This window comes from Antedon bifida, chromosome 2 (assembly GCF_963402885.1).
Source record: "Antedon bifida chromosome 2, ecAntBifi1.1, whole genome shotgun sequence".
NCBI lineage: Eukaryota > Metazoa > Echinodermata > Crinoidea > Comatulida > Antedonidae > Antedon > Antedon bifida.
This window is the reverse complement of record NC_136227.1, coordinates 2,543,455-2,564,284: the sequence shown is the minus strand read 5'-3', so window position 1 is coordinate 2,564,284 and position 20,830 is coordinate 2,543,455. Positions and strand designations below refer to the sequence as shown.

Sequence of the window (20,830 nt, the reverse complement as noted above, 5' to 3'; positions counted from 1 at the left end):
TGAATTGTTGAAAATGAAACATGTTAAATATTAAACATTTGACTTGTGTGCAGATAAGTACTAAATAATTTGGAATGTTAATCATTTTTTTAGATATACAAAAAATGAAGTAGTCCGCCACCTATAATATTTCTTGTTAATTTGGTCACATGATAGCAATGACCTTCGCAATGATGACATCATCAGCAGGTCCGCGCGCCATCTTCCGGGTTGACAATGAACGCAAAAAGAGCTCTGCTAGGCTTAACTGTGTGCTAGCCTGGGAGAGGTGTGTTTGTTTTGGTCTAGCAAGAGTACCTATGTCGACATAATTCATGTCAAATTGGGTTTTTGCATCTACATTTGCAAAGTTTATGAAACGATTGACTCGTTTTTATTGAACGTTTATGTATGTTTGAGCTGTTAATCTTTTTAAATAAGGTAATTGTGCGTATTTATCAACAAAATAATTGTTTTATTTTCAATTGGAAAATAAATCTACATTTTTACCACGTAAAGACCGAAGCCGGGGATTTCTCCTTGAGGTTGGTCTCTAGCCTAGGCTACAGGAAATTACGACATTAAATATACTGTGGAGAACGTTTTTTATGAAGAGAAATCATTTTGTTTTAAATGCATGAATATGATATTTATTATTTTGTCAATTAAAATTGATGGCTGAAAAAGAACACTTTAAATCAAATGTCAATCATTGTTTGGTAAAAAATAAAAATAAATATTGACTTGAGAGTTTGTGATGTCCAGTAAGTAAGAAAAAATCATTCTTTGTCTTTAGGCCTCATACAACTTTCAATATCATACGATGTTGAGCGTTTAGTTAACACTCTAGGTAATTTCTTTTCAGCAAGTAGGCCTAGTTACAGTCCGTAGTAATGTTATATTAATGGTGGGTGGGCGTTTCCTTTGACCGGTAACCCATTCAAAATCGTTGATGGTAAAAATTGTACTGAGGCCCATAAAGAAGTATTTGTATCTTCAAATACAGTACGAGTGAAAATTACATAAATCTATAGGCCTATACGAGTATTAAATCTTTAATTTATAACCTTTAAAGAAAGAATTTTGTAAATGTCAGATTTGTGACTTGTACAGACTAGACATCTTGGTTCTTCAATATGATTATTGGTCTGTCTGTCTGTTTCAAGCATCACATAAGAATCAGCTGTTGATAATATGCATACAATTATGAATACTGTATGGATTAAAATTCTTTGAATTAATAGAAAATGTTTAATAAATACCATAGAATGTTTTGGACGGTGGGTCATGTCATCCATTGGTTAAAATTATATTTCTTTTGACTGAACCCAGCACCATTTTATCTGCCAAATTTCTTTTCATTGTTTCACAGCCCTGAGATTGAAATAATTTAAGTTTAAAATTTAATAAAACTGTATATTCTCTGGTATAATCCAATCCACTAGAACACAAAATATCCGTAGAAAGCCTGATTCATTAAAAGAATGCATTTCTTGTAAAAACTCATCTGAACTAGCTAGAGAGAGGCCTACATCCAGACCAAAATTCAATACTTTGACTATACCCGGGGATATGCCTGTTTGTGAAATCAGACATAAAGTAGGGGGTGGGATTATTAGACCCGAAGAGGGATTATTTATACCCGAGGATATACGGTACTGCCCTTTACAACTAAGCCACTAATGAAAAACAGCTGATTCATCACTTTGTTGCTATGATATCCTGTTCTGTACACCAGGTACTCATCACACCTGGATAGAACATGTTGTGGCATATGTTACCCAAATTATTATTTGTCACCGTGATCTGAAAAAACATGTTCTAACAGTGTTTGCTCCCAGCTGTTTATGGTACATAATATTGTGTCAGTCAACAAAGTAGATTAGAAATAATTACCAATACAAACATATTAACATACTAAATAATAAGTGAGAAACTTATGGGCTCCTAAAATTGATGATGTTGAAGAGTTAGGAATTTGGAAAAGAGATTAATGTGTTGTTTTATCAATAGTTTTAATCTTTTACCTTGAATACATTGTTCTTATCTGTTTGTATTTTCTCAGGTTTACATTCTGTACTGTGTCTAGTTTGCCTACCATTGGCTACCATGGTAAGTTTACCATTTAATGTTATCATAGTTTAATAAATATTTACTAAGACTGAGAGCGTAATAATAATACAATGTTCAAATGTCATAAGTCAACTTTTTGGGGGAATAAAAAATTGAGGAAAATATTGTAGTGATGTATGTATTTATATACAGTAGCCTAACCCAAAATACAGTAGGCTAACCCAAAATACAGTAGGCTTACAATAATATCTGCATCTACTCTATTATAAAAAATCATCCATATTGGTGTGAACCACTTCATTGTGGTTCTCTGGACCAAGTACGTGTACCTCTACAGTGGACTTCATGATAAATTCAATGATTGAATTTATTAAATAAATGCTACAACCTGCTATAACCTGTTGTGGTAAGGCTGGTTAATTACCGTACAAGAAGGCACCTGGAGCCTGCTGGGGAAATTGGTCAATTAAGTCACTCTTTTCAAGTTCAGCATCCTATATAAACCTCAAGGTCAAAGGAAACTATCAAGTGCACTTGACCAACAATACATTTATTTGTTGATAATAAAAGATAGTGACAAAACAATGTAGACTTTATACCTTCCATGTAAAGCTCTGTCTACACTATCAAACTAGTTTGACAAAACAGTGTGATGTGCCCAAATGTGGAAGTGATATGCCCACATATGGTAGTGTAGTGATATGACATCATCCGTATATGGGCACATCACACTTTTTTTTGTCAAACTAGTTTGATAGTGTAGACAGATCTTAAGCTCTATGAAACTTAGACAGATCTTAAGATGTTACGGTATTAGTTACAGTATGTATGGAAAAGAACATAGTAAATTGCTATACTCTGTTGTGTCAATTTCGATTTCCATCTTTACGCTGTTCTGAAGTAGATTAGGAAGGATTGTCTTTTGGTTGTACTAATCCTAGTTAATCTGCAATATTCTGAGACATAACCAATTTATTTTGTTGTCTGAAACTGAAATATCACATACTATTTTCTACTTGTTGTGATCAAATTATTTTTATATTTCTTAATTTATACCAATATGTTCTATGTTTATGATGTAATCTACTATTCAATTGTTATATTCCTTAATAAATGACCAATATGTTATATGTTATGATGTAATCTACTAATGCAATTATAATACAGCTGAAACTGCAATCCGAAAAATGTCAGTTCATTATAGGAAATTCACATCAAATACTTTCTGTCGCCTGACATTTTAAAAGTCAATTGTTTTGTCTAAAGAGAAAGGGAAAGGTAAACAATCAAGTAGATTATGAATTTCAACAACTTTTTTCCGGAATAACCTGTTCAAACCGATTTTTAAATAAGTCAAGTTTCTAGTCTAAGCCATTTTTTCTTTCTCAATTTTTATATATAATTTTATGTCTAAGTTGTAAAGTCAATATAAAATATTATTTGATTGGCAAAAAGGTGCTTATCATTCTTATGTCTAGCACTTCTGTTAATTTATTAATCAATCTGGGATTGTAGTACCAGGATTTTTGCTCTTGGCCCAGAAAATAAGTGCCAAATTGCAAAAATTAAGCAGTTCATATTATTATTAGTATTCAGTCAAAGACTGTTCTACGTACTAGCCGATACAACAAGTTGTTTATCCCAACCTCCATAACTATATTTAATAATCGAGTATCCAGATAAACATCCACTTATTTATATTTAGGTTCTTTTAAATGTAGATGACAATAGCAAATATTAATTAACTTGGATTGCAAATAAATAAAAGTATGATCAATTACAGTTACCTTATTTATATAGATTAAAAAAAAAATTTGTAAAATATATATTGTATGTATGTATAATACATACAAATATGCATAAGATAAAAACGATACAAGATGAACTAAGATGACTTCATATTTATTCACTACAAGCTTGTTTCGTATGGCCAGCAAAGCTGGTCACACTCTTCAGGTGATATGCATATATGTGTATCTTAATATGTGTAATATATTTTGTTGACTTGTTCTACCACCAGAGCCATGGAGCGAGCGAGGCCTCGAACCCTTGCCGATATTATGGCTACGTAATTAACCGCCCGACTATTCACTCGGTGTATTCATTGCTTTTTTCTTTGATTCTCTCTTTCAGTCTGAAGCACAACAAGAAGAGCATGATAGTTTGGTGCACGTGAAAGCTAGTGATGCTTTCCCCAAGAAGCAGTTACACAAGGAGGACGACTCGTTGGAAGTACCGTATCCACTTCTTACTGGAGAGTCTGCTTTGTTCCTTGGAAAAGCTTGCGATTCCATCATTTGCCTGTCTGACTTCCGATTGGTTATAAGATACGCAGATTCATTTGATAACGTAAGTTTTCATGCGAAATTGGTGACGCTATTTCCAAATCACACGGTCCTGGATGAAATGATAATTGAATTTTTTTCTTGACATGGCCTAAAGTTTATTGACACGCCCTACAATTTATTGACGTGTTATAAAGTTTATTGACACACCCTAAAGTATATTGACACACCCTAAAGTATATTGACACGCCCTAAAGTATTTTGGCACGCCCTAATGTTTATTGATACGCCCTACAGTCTCTTGACACGCCCTAATGTTTATTGACACATCCTACAGTCCCTTGATATGCCATAATCTTTATTGACACACCCTAATGTCCCTTGACACACCCTAATGTTTATTGATACGCCCTACAGTCCCTTGTGACATTTATTGTAAAAGCATATTTTTCTTGTGAATAGATTGACTCTATGCTTATCTGAATTTATCCCAAAAAAAAGAAGAAAAAATGACAAAATAATATTTCATACTTTAATTTTCATGTATGTTTGTGAGCTGTTCGTATTCCCTCCTGGAGTGTTTTACTTAATAGCATTAGATGGGAAAATATTAATTGATGAAAGACAGTTATAATTCTCTGCAAATCAATACAACTTGCCAGACTCGTAAAATCTATGCAAAGTTTTTTTTTTTAATACTGTACCACCAGCAAATGAGGATCTATAGTAGACTATATTTCTTCCAGTGTCTACCGGTACATAAATCATGACACCTCGCAGCACTCTATCCATTACAAACAGTTCATCATCATTTACACAAATTGATTAATGGTTTTTCTGCATTCACACTATAAATCGTAAAAGAATTTTCTGACATGGTCCCTTATTTTAATATGGATACATTTATTAGTATTACTTATTCTTGAATGTTAGACATGCACGATAGGATCCCTTAAGAATACTTCAATGTATGATACCTAAAGAACATTGTAAAATTAACATAAAAATAAAGTTTTATGGATTGTTTAATTTTAAATAATGAAACCCTCAGAATGATGGATTATTTATAGTATTTTGCTGTAAATCCAATTATTATATCAATTGTAAAATATTATGAAAGGTTTGGTCTTTTTTTTTTTCCCCTTACTACATATATTACTGTAATAAAACATATTGCATGTATTTCAAATTTAAATATAGAAAATAGCTGTTCTCACTTGTAGCCATTTCTATCTGGTTACAATTCTGATCTATGGTATGGTATGGGGGATTGTAGGGGCGGATTCAAGGGGGCACCCAGCCGGCCTGAGCCCCATTTAAATTTCACAACAATCAAATTTAAATGCAAAAGATAGGACATCAAATTAAGTTGAACACTTCATTTCACTGCTTTTAGGCCCTGGGGCCCCCTATTTAAAAATCCTGGATCCGCCACTGAATTGAGGGTATTGAGGCAGCAACTCAATCTCCCCTCCCCTCCCTCCTTACTTCCCATAAAGGAGCTACATCATCTCAGATTATTATATTTATTAAATAATAATAATTATTATTATTAGGTGCCTTTGCGATTGATTGAGAATGTTGAGACTCGAGATATGAACTACGTACACATTTTATGCAAGGATGCCCAGTCTATCAGGTAAGTTATTCATGAATTTCATACAATTGGTGAGAATTAAAGAAGAATGTTTATAAAAAAACATCCATTTTCAGAATAAATTTTCAGTTGGGAGAGAAATGAAACAGGTTTTGCTGTGTCAGGTGAGACGTTTTACTTGTCTGTATTTCGAGGAAAAGCAACATTTTTTTTAAAGGTAATGGATTAACAGACAATAATCCTGATAGTTTGCTGTTTAGAAATAGTGTACATTAAAATAGTTGTACAAGGAAATATTACTATATAGTTTAGTAAATAATGTTTACTTGATATAAACTTTTATTTTTATGAGAAACCTATGAATAACATACAATAGTCTTTTTATGGGGAATCCCCATTTCAATTCTTTGCATTTGCAAGACGTTGGGTGAATGGGTCGATAATATGTTTGTAATTCAATGAAGGTGACAACAATACTATTCATTATAATGCATTTAGGTATTTCCATCCATCCACAGGAATATTTTTAGTCTGTGGTTTTTACGAAATCTATTTATAACTTTTCAAACTATTTATTTCGTTATTAATACGTTAATACTTTATAAATATTTCCCCCTTCCCTTTGGTTGGGTCGGGGTTTGGGGTGGGGCAGTTGGGAGATGATATTGGTTCATTTTTTTTGCAAAATGGCAACCAGTATAGAGCTCATCCTTAAAACCTAAATCCAAGAAATATAACATTTTTCTTAAAGCATTTTGTAATTGTTACCATGTACCTTACAAGTGTACTATTTGAGCTAAATTGTACATGCTTGGTTTCATACTACATATTAGCATTATTAATTAAAGAAATATAAATATTTCCCCCTTCCCTTTGGTTGGGTCAGGGTTTGGGGTGGGGCGGTTGGGAGATGATTTTGGCTCATTTTACATAATATTCATGCAAAATGGCAACCGGTATAGAGGTCATCCTTAAAACCTAAATCCAAGAAATATCATCAGTAAATATTGTACTGCATAGTGATCATAAAGGTAAAAAAACAAAGCATTTTTAGATGAATGTTAAATTTAACAACTCGAAAAGTTATCTTTTCTCAAGCGTCTTCCTACGACAACTCGATCTGAAATCATTGTAAAAATAGACATAAACAATTTCAATCTATAATGTAAAGCTCTGTCTACAGAGTAAATACGAAAGTGTGATGTGCCAAAATATGGTAGTGATATCCCCAAATATGGTAGTGACATGACATCATCATGTCCATATATGGGCACATCACATTTTTTTATCACATAAAGTTTGATAGTGTCGACAGAACTGTACAGTTGAACAATGTTTGAACCAAAAAAAAAACCCATTTAATTGAATTACATGACGTTTTAATACACAAGAGTCATTAAATCTACTTTAGTTCTAAAGACTAATTTTGACTTTGTGGTTTACAAATTTAAATAGTAAATCTAAAAGGGAATTCCTAGAATTATGTTTTAATAATACCTTGTAATCTAGGCACTTGAATAATAAATTACCTGTATTGAAGTTTACAGACTTTGCAATAATATTTCATTAGAAGATAAAAAAAAAGGTTTTAATATCACTTTTTATAATCAGATAAACTTTATTTTCATTTTACAACTGAGGTACTGTATACATATATTTTTATTTATTTAAAAAAAAGGAGGTATGACATTTATGTTGACGCGTAAATCATAGGGAAGTACAATATAGACATAAATAAAATGAAATCATTACACAACGTATTATAAACATATTTAATTTATATCGGCCAGCTTTTTAAAAATCTTTCTAAAATAATAATAATAATAAGACTTATACAGCGCACATATCCACTAAAGTGCTCAAAACGCTTGTGAAAACCATGAAACATATAACTTTAGACCTTATGTTGTCTTAAACTGGCCTAATTGTTACGTTAGTGTCCAATTTATAAATAATTTGGCATTTTAATTTAAATGATTTGTGATTTATTAGATAATTTGACACATGTCTGGAAGACTAGTACAGTAATAAGAGTTTGAAATTGGCCATTTGTTTATTTTTCATCTTTTTAGAAGATAAACCTCTTTCTTAATTATTGATTTATGTCAGAGGCATGATTTGTAATTTGTAAACATAAATGTTACTTACAGTTTGGAACTGGCCATTCTTTTATTTACTTTTTCCAGACATAAAATTCTTGTTATTACATTTTTAGTCATTATTGTTCAATGTTTTAATTATCTTTGCCACTTTCTCAAGTTATAGTACAGTAATAGATGGATAAATAACTGTTCAATTTTATAACTGTTATGTTATTACAATTTAAAATGTCATCTATAAAAGAAGCTAATTCTATTGAAGGTTCTTCTTTCTAAAACCACTTTATATACATGATACATTTATGTGGTTTTATTATATAAATATTAAATAAGTTCATAGTTTATTATATAAATATTGATGATGTCACTGTGCAATGCACATAAATATATATGTAAATGAATTATCACAATACTGTAGTGTCACAAAATTGCATTTGTGATTTAAATATTCATTGATTACATCGTCGTGCGGCTTCTTCTATATTAATGTGTAGTTTATTGCTGGTCTTCTTGTCATATCCAATTGGGATATCCCTTGAGTGAGGAAAGAGTGAGGCAATTTAAAAGTCATTTACAGGTTCAAAGGTCAATTCAAAAGGTCACTTGTCTCTTTAGATTTTTTCCTTAGGATGTTTTATTAATGATTTTGGGTACAACTCTAATTTATTTATATTCCTGATTTCTTTATTAGTAGGTTTTACTTTTCTTTACGGAACATGAAATTAAAATGAGCACATCATCGCGACTGTATCTGTATTAGCGATGAACTATTAATAATTATGAAAATAAAACCAGTCTCCGCTATTTAATACTACTACTATCCTTGCCACCACCATATGGTCGTGTCTGGTATGGCATTGATGATGTAATAGTTTAAACAACCAGTGTCTCGCAAAACATTATTTTATTATTTATTGAAAATATTTTCTGATAAGACCTGGTTTCTCAGAAAGACTTAAATTAACCTTTAGCATAGTGAATTAGGTCAGTTTAATTACCTCATTGTATTAATGGTAATTACATAACTTGTAATTATTTTGTTTTTAGAAAGCACTTATGAATTGATTTTGTTCTCATTTAAATATCAGCTGATGATGCTGATGATTACAGCGGTCTGTCTCTAAGCATAAACAAAAGAATATATTTAAATTGAATTTATGAGAATAATTACAGCATGTGAAATAAATAAAGCAGAATTATTTTGGCAAAATTGAATAATTAAATGAGATGGATAGTTATATTTGTTGACTCAATAATAGTATATTTTAGTTTGCTGGTTTTTTTTCACAAAGCAATGTTATAAAATTATGTTGCAGTGATAACTGTCTGCCATATCATATGGTGCACGCTCAGAAACATATAGGCGTGCGCAGAATAACTTTTTTTTTTTAAACTTTAAGGCTGCTATTTTGACCAGTCGATGTGGTGCGTGACAAGTGTGTAATATCAAATGCGTAAAACAATGTTGTCTTTTTTGAAAAATAATTTTCGTAGTTTTTATTTGATACAATTTCAATTTCAACCTTATTTCACTATCATTTAAAGTAATTTATTCTTGTTTTGTTGTTAAATAACTTATATTTCCTTATTATTTTTTCAAACGGCTTTGCTTATTTTGAGTCCCTTTTCCATAACTTGTTGATATTTTTACATGCAGTATCCTTAGTTTTATGGAATAAATTGATTTTGATTGATTGATTATATCAAACTTAATATTCTGGTCTTTAAGTATGTAAAATTGTTATAATATAATAATATTTTAATTTTAATTTTGGCTGTATCTAGGTGTAAGTTTGCAACCAGTGAAAAGTGTCATACATGGGCTCATAGGATCAAGAAGCTAATTCGGACACCGGCCAAGTTGGAGGACTTGTTTGCTTTTGTGTTTCACGCTTACTGCTTTGAAGATGGATTGGGCGAGTTAACAGACGCAAACACTCCTGGACTGAAATTCTTTCAAAAAACCAAAGGTACGAATACTTTCAATAAATTATAAAATTATTATAGTAAATTAGTGTTTGTAGTAAATAAGTGTTTTATGACATCAAATTATTTAAGGTTTTTATTCTTTTCTTGGAGAGAGAAAAATATCGGTATAAATAATACCTTATAATATAAAAATAGAGTTTGTGTGATTGTTGGTAATAATAATCAGAATAGAAATATCAATCTATAGAATATAAAGATATTTTTGTTGTTATTTACAGAACAACAGTTTCATTACATATTGGATGCGGAGGCCGAGCGTATGGGATTTGATTTGCAAAAAACTTGGAAGATATGCACTTTGAATCATGACTATTCGTGAGTATCGCTTTAGAGTGTCACTTTAGTTTATCCCACCCACCTCCACCAGTCTTCATCTTTGCTTGTTATTCATGTTACGTTAGAAAAAAGCACAGAGCTAGTAAAGCCTACAATAAACTAGCCAGACTATTGAGAGAAGAAAGATATTACTATTTGGTGACAAACGAATAGTAACCAGGAGTAAGAAGCTTGGTTCTCACTAGCGATGCAACGTCATGCAACCTACGCAACATAAGAAAATGCACTTCCAATAATTGTGTTTGCCCCCGCCTGCATGAAATCAAACCTGCAATTTTTGCAGCACTGTTGTGTCGTCGGTTCCCACTTGTGATTACGCAATACAGAACTTTGCGTCAATACGTCGCTGCATTGCGTCGCTATTGCGAACCGTGCTTAAGACCCACACAGATTCAGCACTCATTCCTAATTACAGTAAACAAACAGTAAAATAAAACATTAGAGACAACAAAATAGTAATAAAATGTAACACTATGCAAACTACAACTTCTTCTTTTCCTGTCACATAGGTTATGTTCCTCCTATCCTAAGAAACACATTATACCAAATTGCATCACAGATGAGCAGCTGAAAAAGGTTGCTAACTTCAGATCCAGTAGTCGTTTTCCATCGGTTGTTTGGAGGTAAGTGGCCATTTTCCTCCTCAAAATTATAAACTATCACAGCATTTTATGTGTAACATTTTCAAGCCTTAATTGAAGGAATTTTCTAAAGGCAAATTATAACTCCACTCCCAAAGACTTGTATAAGACTTTGTTTATGTAGAGCATCTTGTGTATATGTTTGTCTTGTAAACAGGATTGCCACCTTAAAGAATGAATCGCTTATGGATCAGATTCAGATTCGATTTATTTATCCTTGACAATTTACCTAAATGTATATAAAAAAAATGAAGTTATGCTGCTTTAGCCCGAGTAAGAAATTAAAAAGCTTGGAGGACAAAATTGAAAAAGATTAGAAACTGACACAAAGTAAGGAAATGGTATTGGTTGCTGAAAGCGAGGGCTTACCATTATATTCATAACATCATTGTGGTTTTATCACAGGGACAAGTCCAACGGTGCTGTGATAGTGCGTTGTAGCCAGCCTGAGGTAGGATGGCTAGGCTGGAGGGACACTGAAGATGAGAACATATTGATGTCTATCCTAGAGGCTTGCAACGCTGATCAAGGCAGACGTTCCAGACATATGAGCTTAGAAGATGACGGTGGCGGAGGAGGAGGAAAAGAAAGTGATACATCTGCTGGCGAAAGTAGTGGTAAGATACCGTAATTCATAATCATATAATTTCGTAATTTTTTTTTCGCTATTAACCAAAGACTTCCTTGTTCTACACAGTATGATTTAATCTATGTAATTTTTTAGGGGAAGTTCAGGGCTGGAAATTACTATTTATATTAACTAGCAAATATTTTCTAGTTATATAAAAATGAATTTTCAGCCCGGAAATTCAATTTTATACCGAGAAATACAATTATATTATCAAAAGCAATATGAACAAGCTGTGATTATTAGCAGCGACAGATGTTGTGTGAGATAGATAGACATAGCAATCAAATACTTTGTTTCCTTCTCTTTGTAGACTCAAGTGACTCTGGCAGTGTGTCAGGGGGATACACTCCAGATAAAAAGAGTATTCTACTACTAGACGCAAGGTCATATGCAGCAGCAGTTGCCAACAGAGCAAAGGGAGGAGGCTGTGAATGCTCAGGTAAACATGCCTACAAGCAAGTTTGTTTGCTGTCAACCACTGGCCCTATTTATATATCTATAGTTTCAATATACACTAATTTTGAAATAATAATAATTACCAAATTTATATAGCTCCCTTTTCATGAGTAATCATGCTCAAAGGCGCTTTACATAGCACATTATTACCCCAGTCATGTTTTTGGATCAAACACATATGGAAACCTACTCCCATAATGCAGCTAGTAATCAGTGCAAAGTTGTGTCTTGATCTAACCGGGTAACCATTTATACACCTGGGTGGAGAGAGGCAAACGTAAGTAAAGTATCTTGCCTAAGGATACAAGCAATGCAGCAAGAGTTGGATTCGATCAGTAATCCAACGTCCAATACACTGCGCCACACTCCCTCACTAGAGGTGCTTCCAACATTTGTGTTATATATATTTTAACGAAGGCACTATATATGTGATCAAAGTGTTGGGCTAGCTCATGGGTAGTAGTCAAAAATGTGTACTAATAATGCTGAAATTGTTTGTGTTGACAGAGTACTATCCTAGCTGTGAGATTCAATTTATGGGACTACCAAACATCCACTCAGTTCGTAAAACATTTCATTCAATTAGAAGTATCTGTTCCAGTTCAGAACACCAACCAAAGTAAGTTGAAAGGGCAAAGGTGAAAGGGCATGTGTTTTCCAGGGTTTAAAAAAAATATTTCAAAGTTTCTATTTTTATTATCAAAAATTCATAAAATATTACAGGAAAACAATGACGACAAAAAAGACAAAGTAGAAGCCCTTATAAAGTCCCCTTAATAGGGGTGTCTCCTAAAACAGGGCTTACAGTGTTAAAACATATTTTCCTCATTCATTTTAAATCAAAGTGTCCTCTTTATAGGGGGTGTGCCCAGAGTAGGAGGCCTCTTAATAAGAGTGTTCACTGTATTGTGGTGTCCCCTGAGTAGGGATTTCCCCTGAGTTTGAGTTTTCCATGAGTAGGGGTTCCCCCTAGGTTGAGGTGTCACAAAGGAAATACTGTATATTCTAATGGGATGGGGGTTAAAAAGCAGATATTGTAAATATATTCATACAACAAATATAGCTTACAGTAACTTTTGAGAGTTTTTAAAAATAATATTTTCATTAAGCACAGCCTCTTAACGAGCAAGTAGTTTAATTAGATTTAATATGTTAAGGTCAGGATGCTAATAATAGAAATTACTCATAAAACACAATTGATATTAATGAAGTAGGTAAATTAATTATTAACTAACGATAAGTCTGTGTCGCATTCACAGTTGGCTCTCTTCACTGGAGAATAGTAAATGGTTACACCATCTGTCGTTGCTCCTAAGCTCTGCTGTGATCATTGTGAACGCCATCAACAAGGAGCAGCGCCCTGTTGTCGTGCACTGCTCTGATGGCTGGGATCGCACCCCTCAATTGACAGCGTTAGCAGAGCTACTGCTAGATCCTTATTATAGAACTCTTAAGGTAAGTTATTTATGTCTTCAACTTCAATTTATGTCCTAATTAATTTCCAGTCTATCACCAGAAACTTTAGAGTTTCCGTGAATTTTTAAGATTAAACAATTTAATTACTAAAGCTCTGTCTACACTATCAAACTAGTTTGACAAAAAAAGTATGATGTGCCTAAATATGATAGTGGTATACTTAAATATGGTAGTGATATGACATCATCATGTCCATATATGGGCACATCACATTTTTGATAGTGTAGACGGAGCTTTAGATGCTTATTTTAAAATTTGTTTCAATGTTGAATACGTTTGCAGTCGATCAATTTCTTGTAAATGTTGTATAATTTTGTAGATCGTACTTAATTTGTTTTTATTTGTCTGTTGTTGGTTGACTAACTATAGCATAAGTTTTTAGCAGCTGTCTTTTCTTCTACCTTATGTCTCTGTTTTATATTTGTCAGAAATTTGAATAAATAAATGTGATTGTTTTACCTCAGGGTTTCCAAGTTTTAGTTGAGAGGGAGTGGTTAGCGTTTGGACACAAGTTTGCTGACCGGTGCGGTCATGCAAAGCAGAACGATGATGCAAATGAGAGATGTCCAGTTTTTCTACAGTGGCTAGATTGTGTACATCAGATACTCACTCAATTCCCAACAGCCTTTCAATTTAATGAGACGTTCTTGGTAAGTTTTATCTTTTACTAATCAAATAACTACACACACACAGACACTGTCACAGAAGTTGACAAAATAAAATACAATAAAAATTGTCAAATATATCTGGTTTTCCTCAAATCCCACTATTAAAATGTGTTTTTAATAGTAAAAAAAAATGCAAAATGAAAAAAAATTACAAGCATTAAAATTTACAATAAAATGATTTGACCCACAGTGTGCACTAGTATATTTATATAGGAGTGTACAATGTATATTTGTATACTTAAAACAAACATTTATAACAAATGATAATTGTAAACACTGGTTATCAATCAGGATTATTATGATCACAATACAAATATTTCTCATTATCAACATTCCTTTTTGTCTAAATTTTCTCTTAGTGTTCAGCCAAGTTTAAACATATCATTCACATCCATTCATTAATACATCTTTAGCTGCATGCTAATCTCTAACATACTCAATAGTTTCTGCTGATTTTGACGTTGGAAGTGTAACATAGACTTAGCTTGTTGCTATTATTAGATTATCTTAAGTCAAAGACTTGTGATTTGTCTGCTAAGTAGATTTGGTGCCAGACAACAAAAGTGTACTTCATATGAATTTCCCAGGCACGTTAAATTTGTCTCTAAAGCTCTGTCTACACTATCAAACTAGTTTGAAAAAAAAAAGTGTGATGTGCCCAAAAATGCTAATGATATGCTTAAATATGGTAGTGATATGACATCATCATATCCATATATGGGCACATCACATAAAGTTTGATAGTGTAGACAGAGCTTTTTTATGCAAGTAACTTCTTTAATTATCTCTGTTTAAAATTAATTTTGTAATGAAGCTGCCTTTTAATTGTGATTAATGATTGTGTCTGGAGAGTACAAATAAGCCCATGTGGAGTTTAGGTCTGGTCCATAAACTCTGTCTACACTATCAAACTTTATGTGACAACAAATCTGATCTGACCATATATGGACATGATGATGTCATATCACTACCATTTTTAGGCACATTTGTTTTGTCGAAATAGTTTGATAGTGTAGGCAGAGCTTTAGCACAAAACAGGAACATGGACGAAAAACTATAAAACAAAGAATTGGAAATAATGATGTGATATTAATAATAATACAGTATTAATAAATAAATAATAATAAAGTTGTTAACAATTTTTTTACAGATTAAACTTGTCAAGCATACATTTTCATGTCTCTTTGGAACATTCCTGTGTAACAGTTCAAAAGAACGACAGCAAAGTGACGTCAAAGATAGAACATGTTCTGTGTGGTCAATCCTGGAGGTCGAAGGTCATAAATATATCAATTATCTTTATGCAGCTACAAATAAGGTATGTAAAGTTCTGTCTACACTACCAAACATGTGACAAGAAAATGTGATGTGCCCATATATGGACATGTTGATGTCATATCACTACCACATTGGGCATATCACTACCATATTTGGGCACATCACACTTTTTTTGTTAAACTAGTTTGATAGTGTAGACAGAGATTTAGTAGTTGTATTTTTCATAGAAATAGTATAGCAATAGAAACAACCTTATAGATGTATTTAAGTAATTTTAACAATAGAAACATTATTTTAGATAGTAATCAAAAGTTGTATTGTTCTATTTTTATCGAAAAATTTATATTTTGTTTTTAAAATCTTTTGTCCTTTCTTTTCTTTTAGGTGAATTTATATTTTGTTTTTTAATCAAGACCCCACAATGTATTTAATCCTTACTTCTTTCTTTTCTTTCAGGTGCTTTATCCTTCATGTAATATACGCAATCTCCGTCTTTGGGCCAATGTCTACATGTCAGATTCAGTTGCGACAAGTCCGGATGACATCACACCAACTGGTCCCGCACGTGAAGTTCAAATGGCCAACGCATCGCAGTTACCGAGAACGAGATCTTGCGACGATATCCATAAAGCTGGAAATGAGATATCGGAAGGAAATGAAATACTGAAAGAAATATCTAACCTACAGCGTACATCTAGTGATCCTAACTTAAGCGATACAAGATCTGAATTAAATATTGGTGTATCTCCGCCTCAGAGAGGTGCGGATATCTCACCAGAGGTGTTGCGTAAGAACATCAATGCCCTGGCAGAGGTCGGGGTAGATGATGTTACTAAGCAACCTGCGCAGGAACCTGATGTCAAGGAATTAACAAATGAAATAATAAAAATAAATGGTTTTAATGAAAATTCTGTAGAACTTGATAGTTTTGTAAACTCGGCAAGTGGTGAGGACGTTAACAATTCCACCAATCATAACGATGATGACGGTGAAATGCATTCTGGGGAATCGGCCAACCATAACGGCCATGTGCCAAACGGATTAGCGAATGGCGTTGTTAACGGAACGGTTATGGATTCTGTAAAACTTCCCGGAAAAGCGTTTAGGACCCCGATTGATGCGCATCTAGAAAGTTCAACAGAGACTCTTACAGAAGATATTGCTAACAGCCTTACAAATGGACATTCTGATGAAAATGGCCTATTAAAGTCGAAAAGTTCAACTATTAGCACTAGCACTACAGACATTAGCGATTCAACAATAGGATTAGTAGACGCAATACATAAAGACCGCCCTCTAAATTACGAAAGAGAAATGTATAGCAAATCGGAAATATATTACAAATCTTATCCGCCGCTCTCGGTTAAAACTAGCAAATCGTTTTACGATCCCGCAACCCGCCGGAGTCATACCTCTGGCTCGAGCATGCTCAGTTCAGCCTCCGAGTATTCTACGCCAAGTGCTAGTCCTCGGTATGAACTTAACGGCCACGGAGGGAGTTTAGATAGTCACCGTTCGTATGTGAAGGGTAACGTACCGAGTATGTTACGCATCGGAAGACATTTAGATGAAGATGGGTTGACTTCAGTTAAGGATCCCTACCAAAATAAATTACAGGCCATGGAAAAGGAGATAGAAGATTATAAGAATCAATTAAGACTTTTATTGAATAATCACCATCATTATTCACAGTTAGATAGAGGATTTGAGGTATGTAACATTTTAATTTTTTTCCGGTTTCAATTGAATTTTTTATTTCAAATCTTGGTATACATACAGACACTGAAAATGCCTAATTATCTGTCTACACTATCAAACTTTATGTGACAAAAAATGTGATATGCCCATATATGGACACTATGACATCATATCACTACCATATTTGGGCATATCACATACAGTTTGATAGTGTAGATACAGCTAAAGATATGAAAATTAGAGAAAATGAGACAAGCAACACAGTCAAGATTCCAAGTACATACACAGGAGTATTCTCTGTAAACACAAATGTATAATTTATTTACCTCAGAACAAAGATGAGATCAAACTTTTAATTTAAACTTGTATTCTTTGTCATTTTACAGCATGAATTATCGAGTGAAGAGGCCCATGCAAGTCAATCCAGGTGTGATTCCATCAGATCAGATGTCTCCTGGGAAGAGGTTGATGAGAAGGATGGCATGCCAGTACTCTGGGTTCCAGATCACGCAGCCACTGAATGCATGCATTGTCAGACTAAATTCCAGTTATGGAATCGTAAACATCATTGCCGGTATGATAAAAGCTCTAAGTATCACAACGACTAACATAGGGAACCGGGGATGACTAGTCTTACTAATAAAGTTAGTCAAACTTTTGGTTTTGAACCCGCATCTCAATTATAATTCCAAATTTGTTTTTGTCTGAATGTTGATGCTTTTTCCTTTTTGCACAAATTTGTAATGTTTGCGGTTCAAGAAATGACTAAAAGTATCCCAGAATTGCTTGTTTGCCTGGCAATGTTTTTGTTTTCCCTATTAATTGTTTTCTGATATTTATTTGTATTATTTTTTTCCTCCTTATATTGAATTTAACTTGAAGATTAAGAATGAAGCTCTGTCTACCCTATCAAACTAAAAAGTGTGATGTGCCCAAATATGGTAATGATATGCTCAAATATGGTAGTGATATGACATCATCGTATCCATATATGGGCACATCACATTTTTTGTAACAGTCACATAAATTTTGATAGTGTAGACAGAGCTTGAGAGAACTAAGCTCATTTGTCCCTTTGACATCGTCGTCTTCATTTACAATGGACAAAACTTAAGGTGGTGGTGAGGGTTCGACCGTAGAATGCTCTGAATGAATTGACTTGAATTCAATGGCAATTCGAAAATCTTACTTTGTTTACTTACTTTGTCGTTTATCTTTAAAGCAAGTGCTTATATGCCCCTCTGGATGTTCCTCTTCACATTCTCCTATATGGGCAATATGACATTTTATTTTTTAAGGTTTGAAATCTTGAAACTATAAAAATGATTATATTTTATATTTTTCTAGAGCATGTGGAAAGGTATTTTGTGGTTCTTGCAGTAATTATTTTGCCGCCATTCCAGAAGAACAACTTTTCAAGAAGGAACGTGTTTGTCGAAACTGTCATGACAAACTTGGCAATAGCAATTATTTATATAAAGTTAACCAATCAAAAACAGCTATTACGACAGCCAGTGGATAATTCTTGATGACATCAGCCATTGAGTGACCAATTGGCAAGAAGGAACATCAAACCTAGTATAGAAACGGCATATAAAGTTAACCAATCAAAACAGCTATTATGACAGCCAGTGGATCAACCAATTAGCAAGAAGGAACGTGTTTATCGAAGTTACCATGCGAAAACCAGTTAAAATAGATATTATTTGGATAACTCTTGTTGTGGTCCAATGATGAGAGTCCAATTGAAAATAATTGATTGTTGAATTTAAAATCTTAAAGTTTAAGCATGGTTTCACTGTACATGGTTTGGCGAATCAGAAAGGGCTATCACATCTGACCAATCAGAAAGAATAGTTAAATCAAGCAGGTGGTAACTTATTCACATTACCATAGCCAACAGGTGTCTTCTTGTTTTTAAAGTCAGTTCTCAGAATAGACAAAAAACCAAGATAAAACTTTATGAAAATTTCTCTGATTATAGCTTAAACTAGATATTGAATTCCAAATATGGATTTGTTTTCGACTGTTGATATATTTTATTTTTGTTTTTACTCTAGTTGTAGAAATGGAAATGTTCAGGTTCTATTTGGCCATGAAAAATGAATTCTTTAAAAAAAGAAAATTTAATTTTTTTCGATTGTTCTGCTTGTTGGCCTAGGAAAGATTTTATATAAGTCCTTGTTACAATTTTTAGGAAGCTAATAATAAACGAACGGAGCAAAAATAATTATAATTTATTCATGTTTGCTTCAAAATTTCCTTTTGATGCCTTTCTTTTGGATTCTTTTCTAGTATTTTGCTTTTAAAGTGCGTTGCTTTAGAATTAAGTATTTGAGTTGCTATTAATTAAATTACCATTGAAAATGTTGTCGGGCAAATTACAGACACGATATATATTTTGAAAATTTAAAAAAAACACCATTACAATAGAGCATACTACAAAATTAAAACAGACCTACAATAAAAAAAATGGAAAACCTGGTAACATCCCTACAAAATAATGTAAGATCCCAATAGAATATGCATTATATGCATGCAACCAAACAGGGGAAGCCTGTTCCATTACTCTTTTAGGGTGATCATACATAACAGTGGTATAGAAGTTGAACGGATGTACTTATTTACTAATTTTGACATAAACCTTGGCTTAGTTCAACTTTATATGCATTTCAATTAGTTATTCATATAATAACAAATTAAAACTCTTTAAGTTGTAATTAGATATTTTCAAGTTATTAAAGTTTGCAAAATAGTCCTTCATCATACATTATTGAACAAAAATGTTATTTAAAAAAAAGAAACTATTAAATTTAATATTTACAATAACAATTTTATTAGGATTACAAATTTAAAGATTATAAAAATATTATTCTTATTAAGCATTTCTCACATTCCAAGAATTGGGCTATTTTGAAATTAACGCTATTAGCAATATTCGTTTTCTTTTCGTATTAATCTCTACTTTTATTTGTGTCACAATTAAGATGTTTTACAGTCTTAGGTACTGAGTATTAAAAAGAACTGCATTTGTATCCTTATGGAGTGTTCCCTTATTAGGGGTTTCCCCTGAATAGGGGTTGACCCTAGTGTTAAAACATATTCTCCCATGTTAGTTTCATGGGAAAGTGTTCCCTTATTAGGGGTTTCCCCTGAATAGGGGTATTCCCTGAATATGGGGTAGCCCTAGTGTTAAAACATAATGTCCCATGTTAATTTTATGAGAAAGTGTCCCCCTAATAGCGGTATCCCTGAATAGGGGTTGGCCCTAGTGTTAAAACATATTGTCCCTTGTTAGTTTCATGGGAAAGTGATCCCTGAATAGGGGTTGGCCCTAGTGTTAAAACCTGTCCCATATAGTTTCATGGGAGAGTGTCCCCTTAAATAGGGTATCCTCTGAATAGGGGTTTGCCCTAGTGTTAAAACATATTCTCCCTTGTTAGTTTCATGGGAAAGTGTCCCCCTAATAGGGGTGTCTTTGAACCAGAATTTGTTTTATCAACAGTATATTTAATTGTATTGTTTTAAACTGTGGCAATGAAATTACTGTAATGTTAAAATGGCATGTCTGTACTGCTGGTGTGTAATGACAATAATCATTTGGGAATGGGAACTGAATTCAAA

General features: G+C 33.0%; 1 protein-coding gene across 3 annotated transcripts; it reads left to right on the top strand.

Annotated features, from left to right (window-relative positions):
* The first annotated feature begins 252 nt into the window (after nt 1-252).
* Nucleotides 253-19,464, top strand: LOC144835716 (phosphatidylinositol-3,5-bisphosphate 3-phosphatase MTMR3-like). 3 transcript variants are annotated; one of them, XM_078690786.1, is made up of 16 exons: nt 253-388; nt 2,045-2,091; nt 4,186-4,401; nt 5,894-5,976; nt 9,819-10,003; nt 10,241-10,337; nt 10,868-10,981; nt 11,405-11,616; nt 11,941-12,069; nt 12,594-12,705; nt 13,346-13,541; nt 14,027-14,212; nt 15,381-15,548; nt 15,965-17,218; nt 17,593-17,780; nt 18,554-19,464. In XM_078690786.1, exons 2-16 carry the CDS (start codon nt 2,089-2,091, stop codon nt 18,726-18,728), a joined length of 3,318 nt encoding a protein of 1,105 aa, XP_078546912.1. In that variant the 5' UTR covers nt 253-388; nt 2,045-2,088; the 3' UTR covers nt 18,729-19,464. The 3 variants fall into 3 exon arrangements, with proteins under 3 accessions (XP_078546912.1, XP_078546911.1, XP_078546913.1); XM_078690785.1 differs by having other exon boundaries at nt 253-420; XM_078690787.1 differs by having other exon boundaries at nt 253-420; nt 17,593-17,850; nt 18,554-18,679.
* Nucleotides 19,465-20,830: the final 1,366 nt, after the last annotated feature.

Coding starts and splice junctions, on each gene's coding strand:
- LOC144835716 (XM_078690786.1), top strand. Junction 4,402..5,893: donor ACGCAGATTCATTTGATAAC/GTAAGTTTTCAT, acceptor TATTATTATTAG/GTGCCTTTGCGATTGATTGA. Junction 13,542..14,026: donor CTTATTATAGAACTCTTAAG/GTAAGTTATTTA, acceptor GTTTTACCTCAG/GGTTTCCAAGTTTTAGTTGA.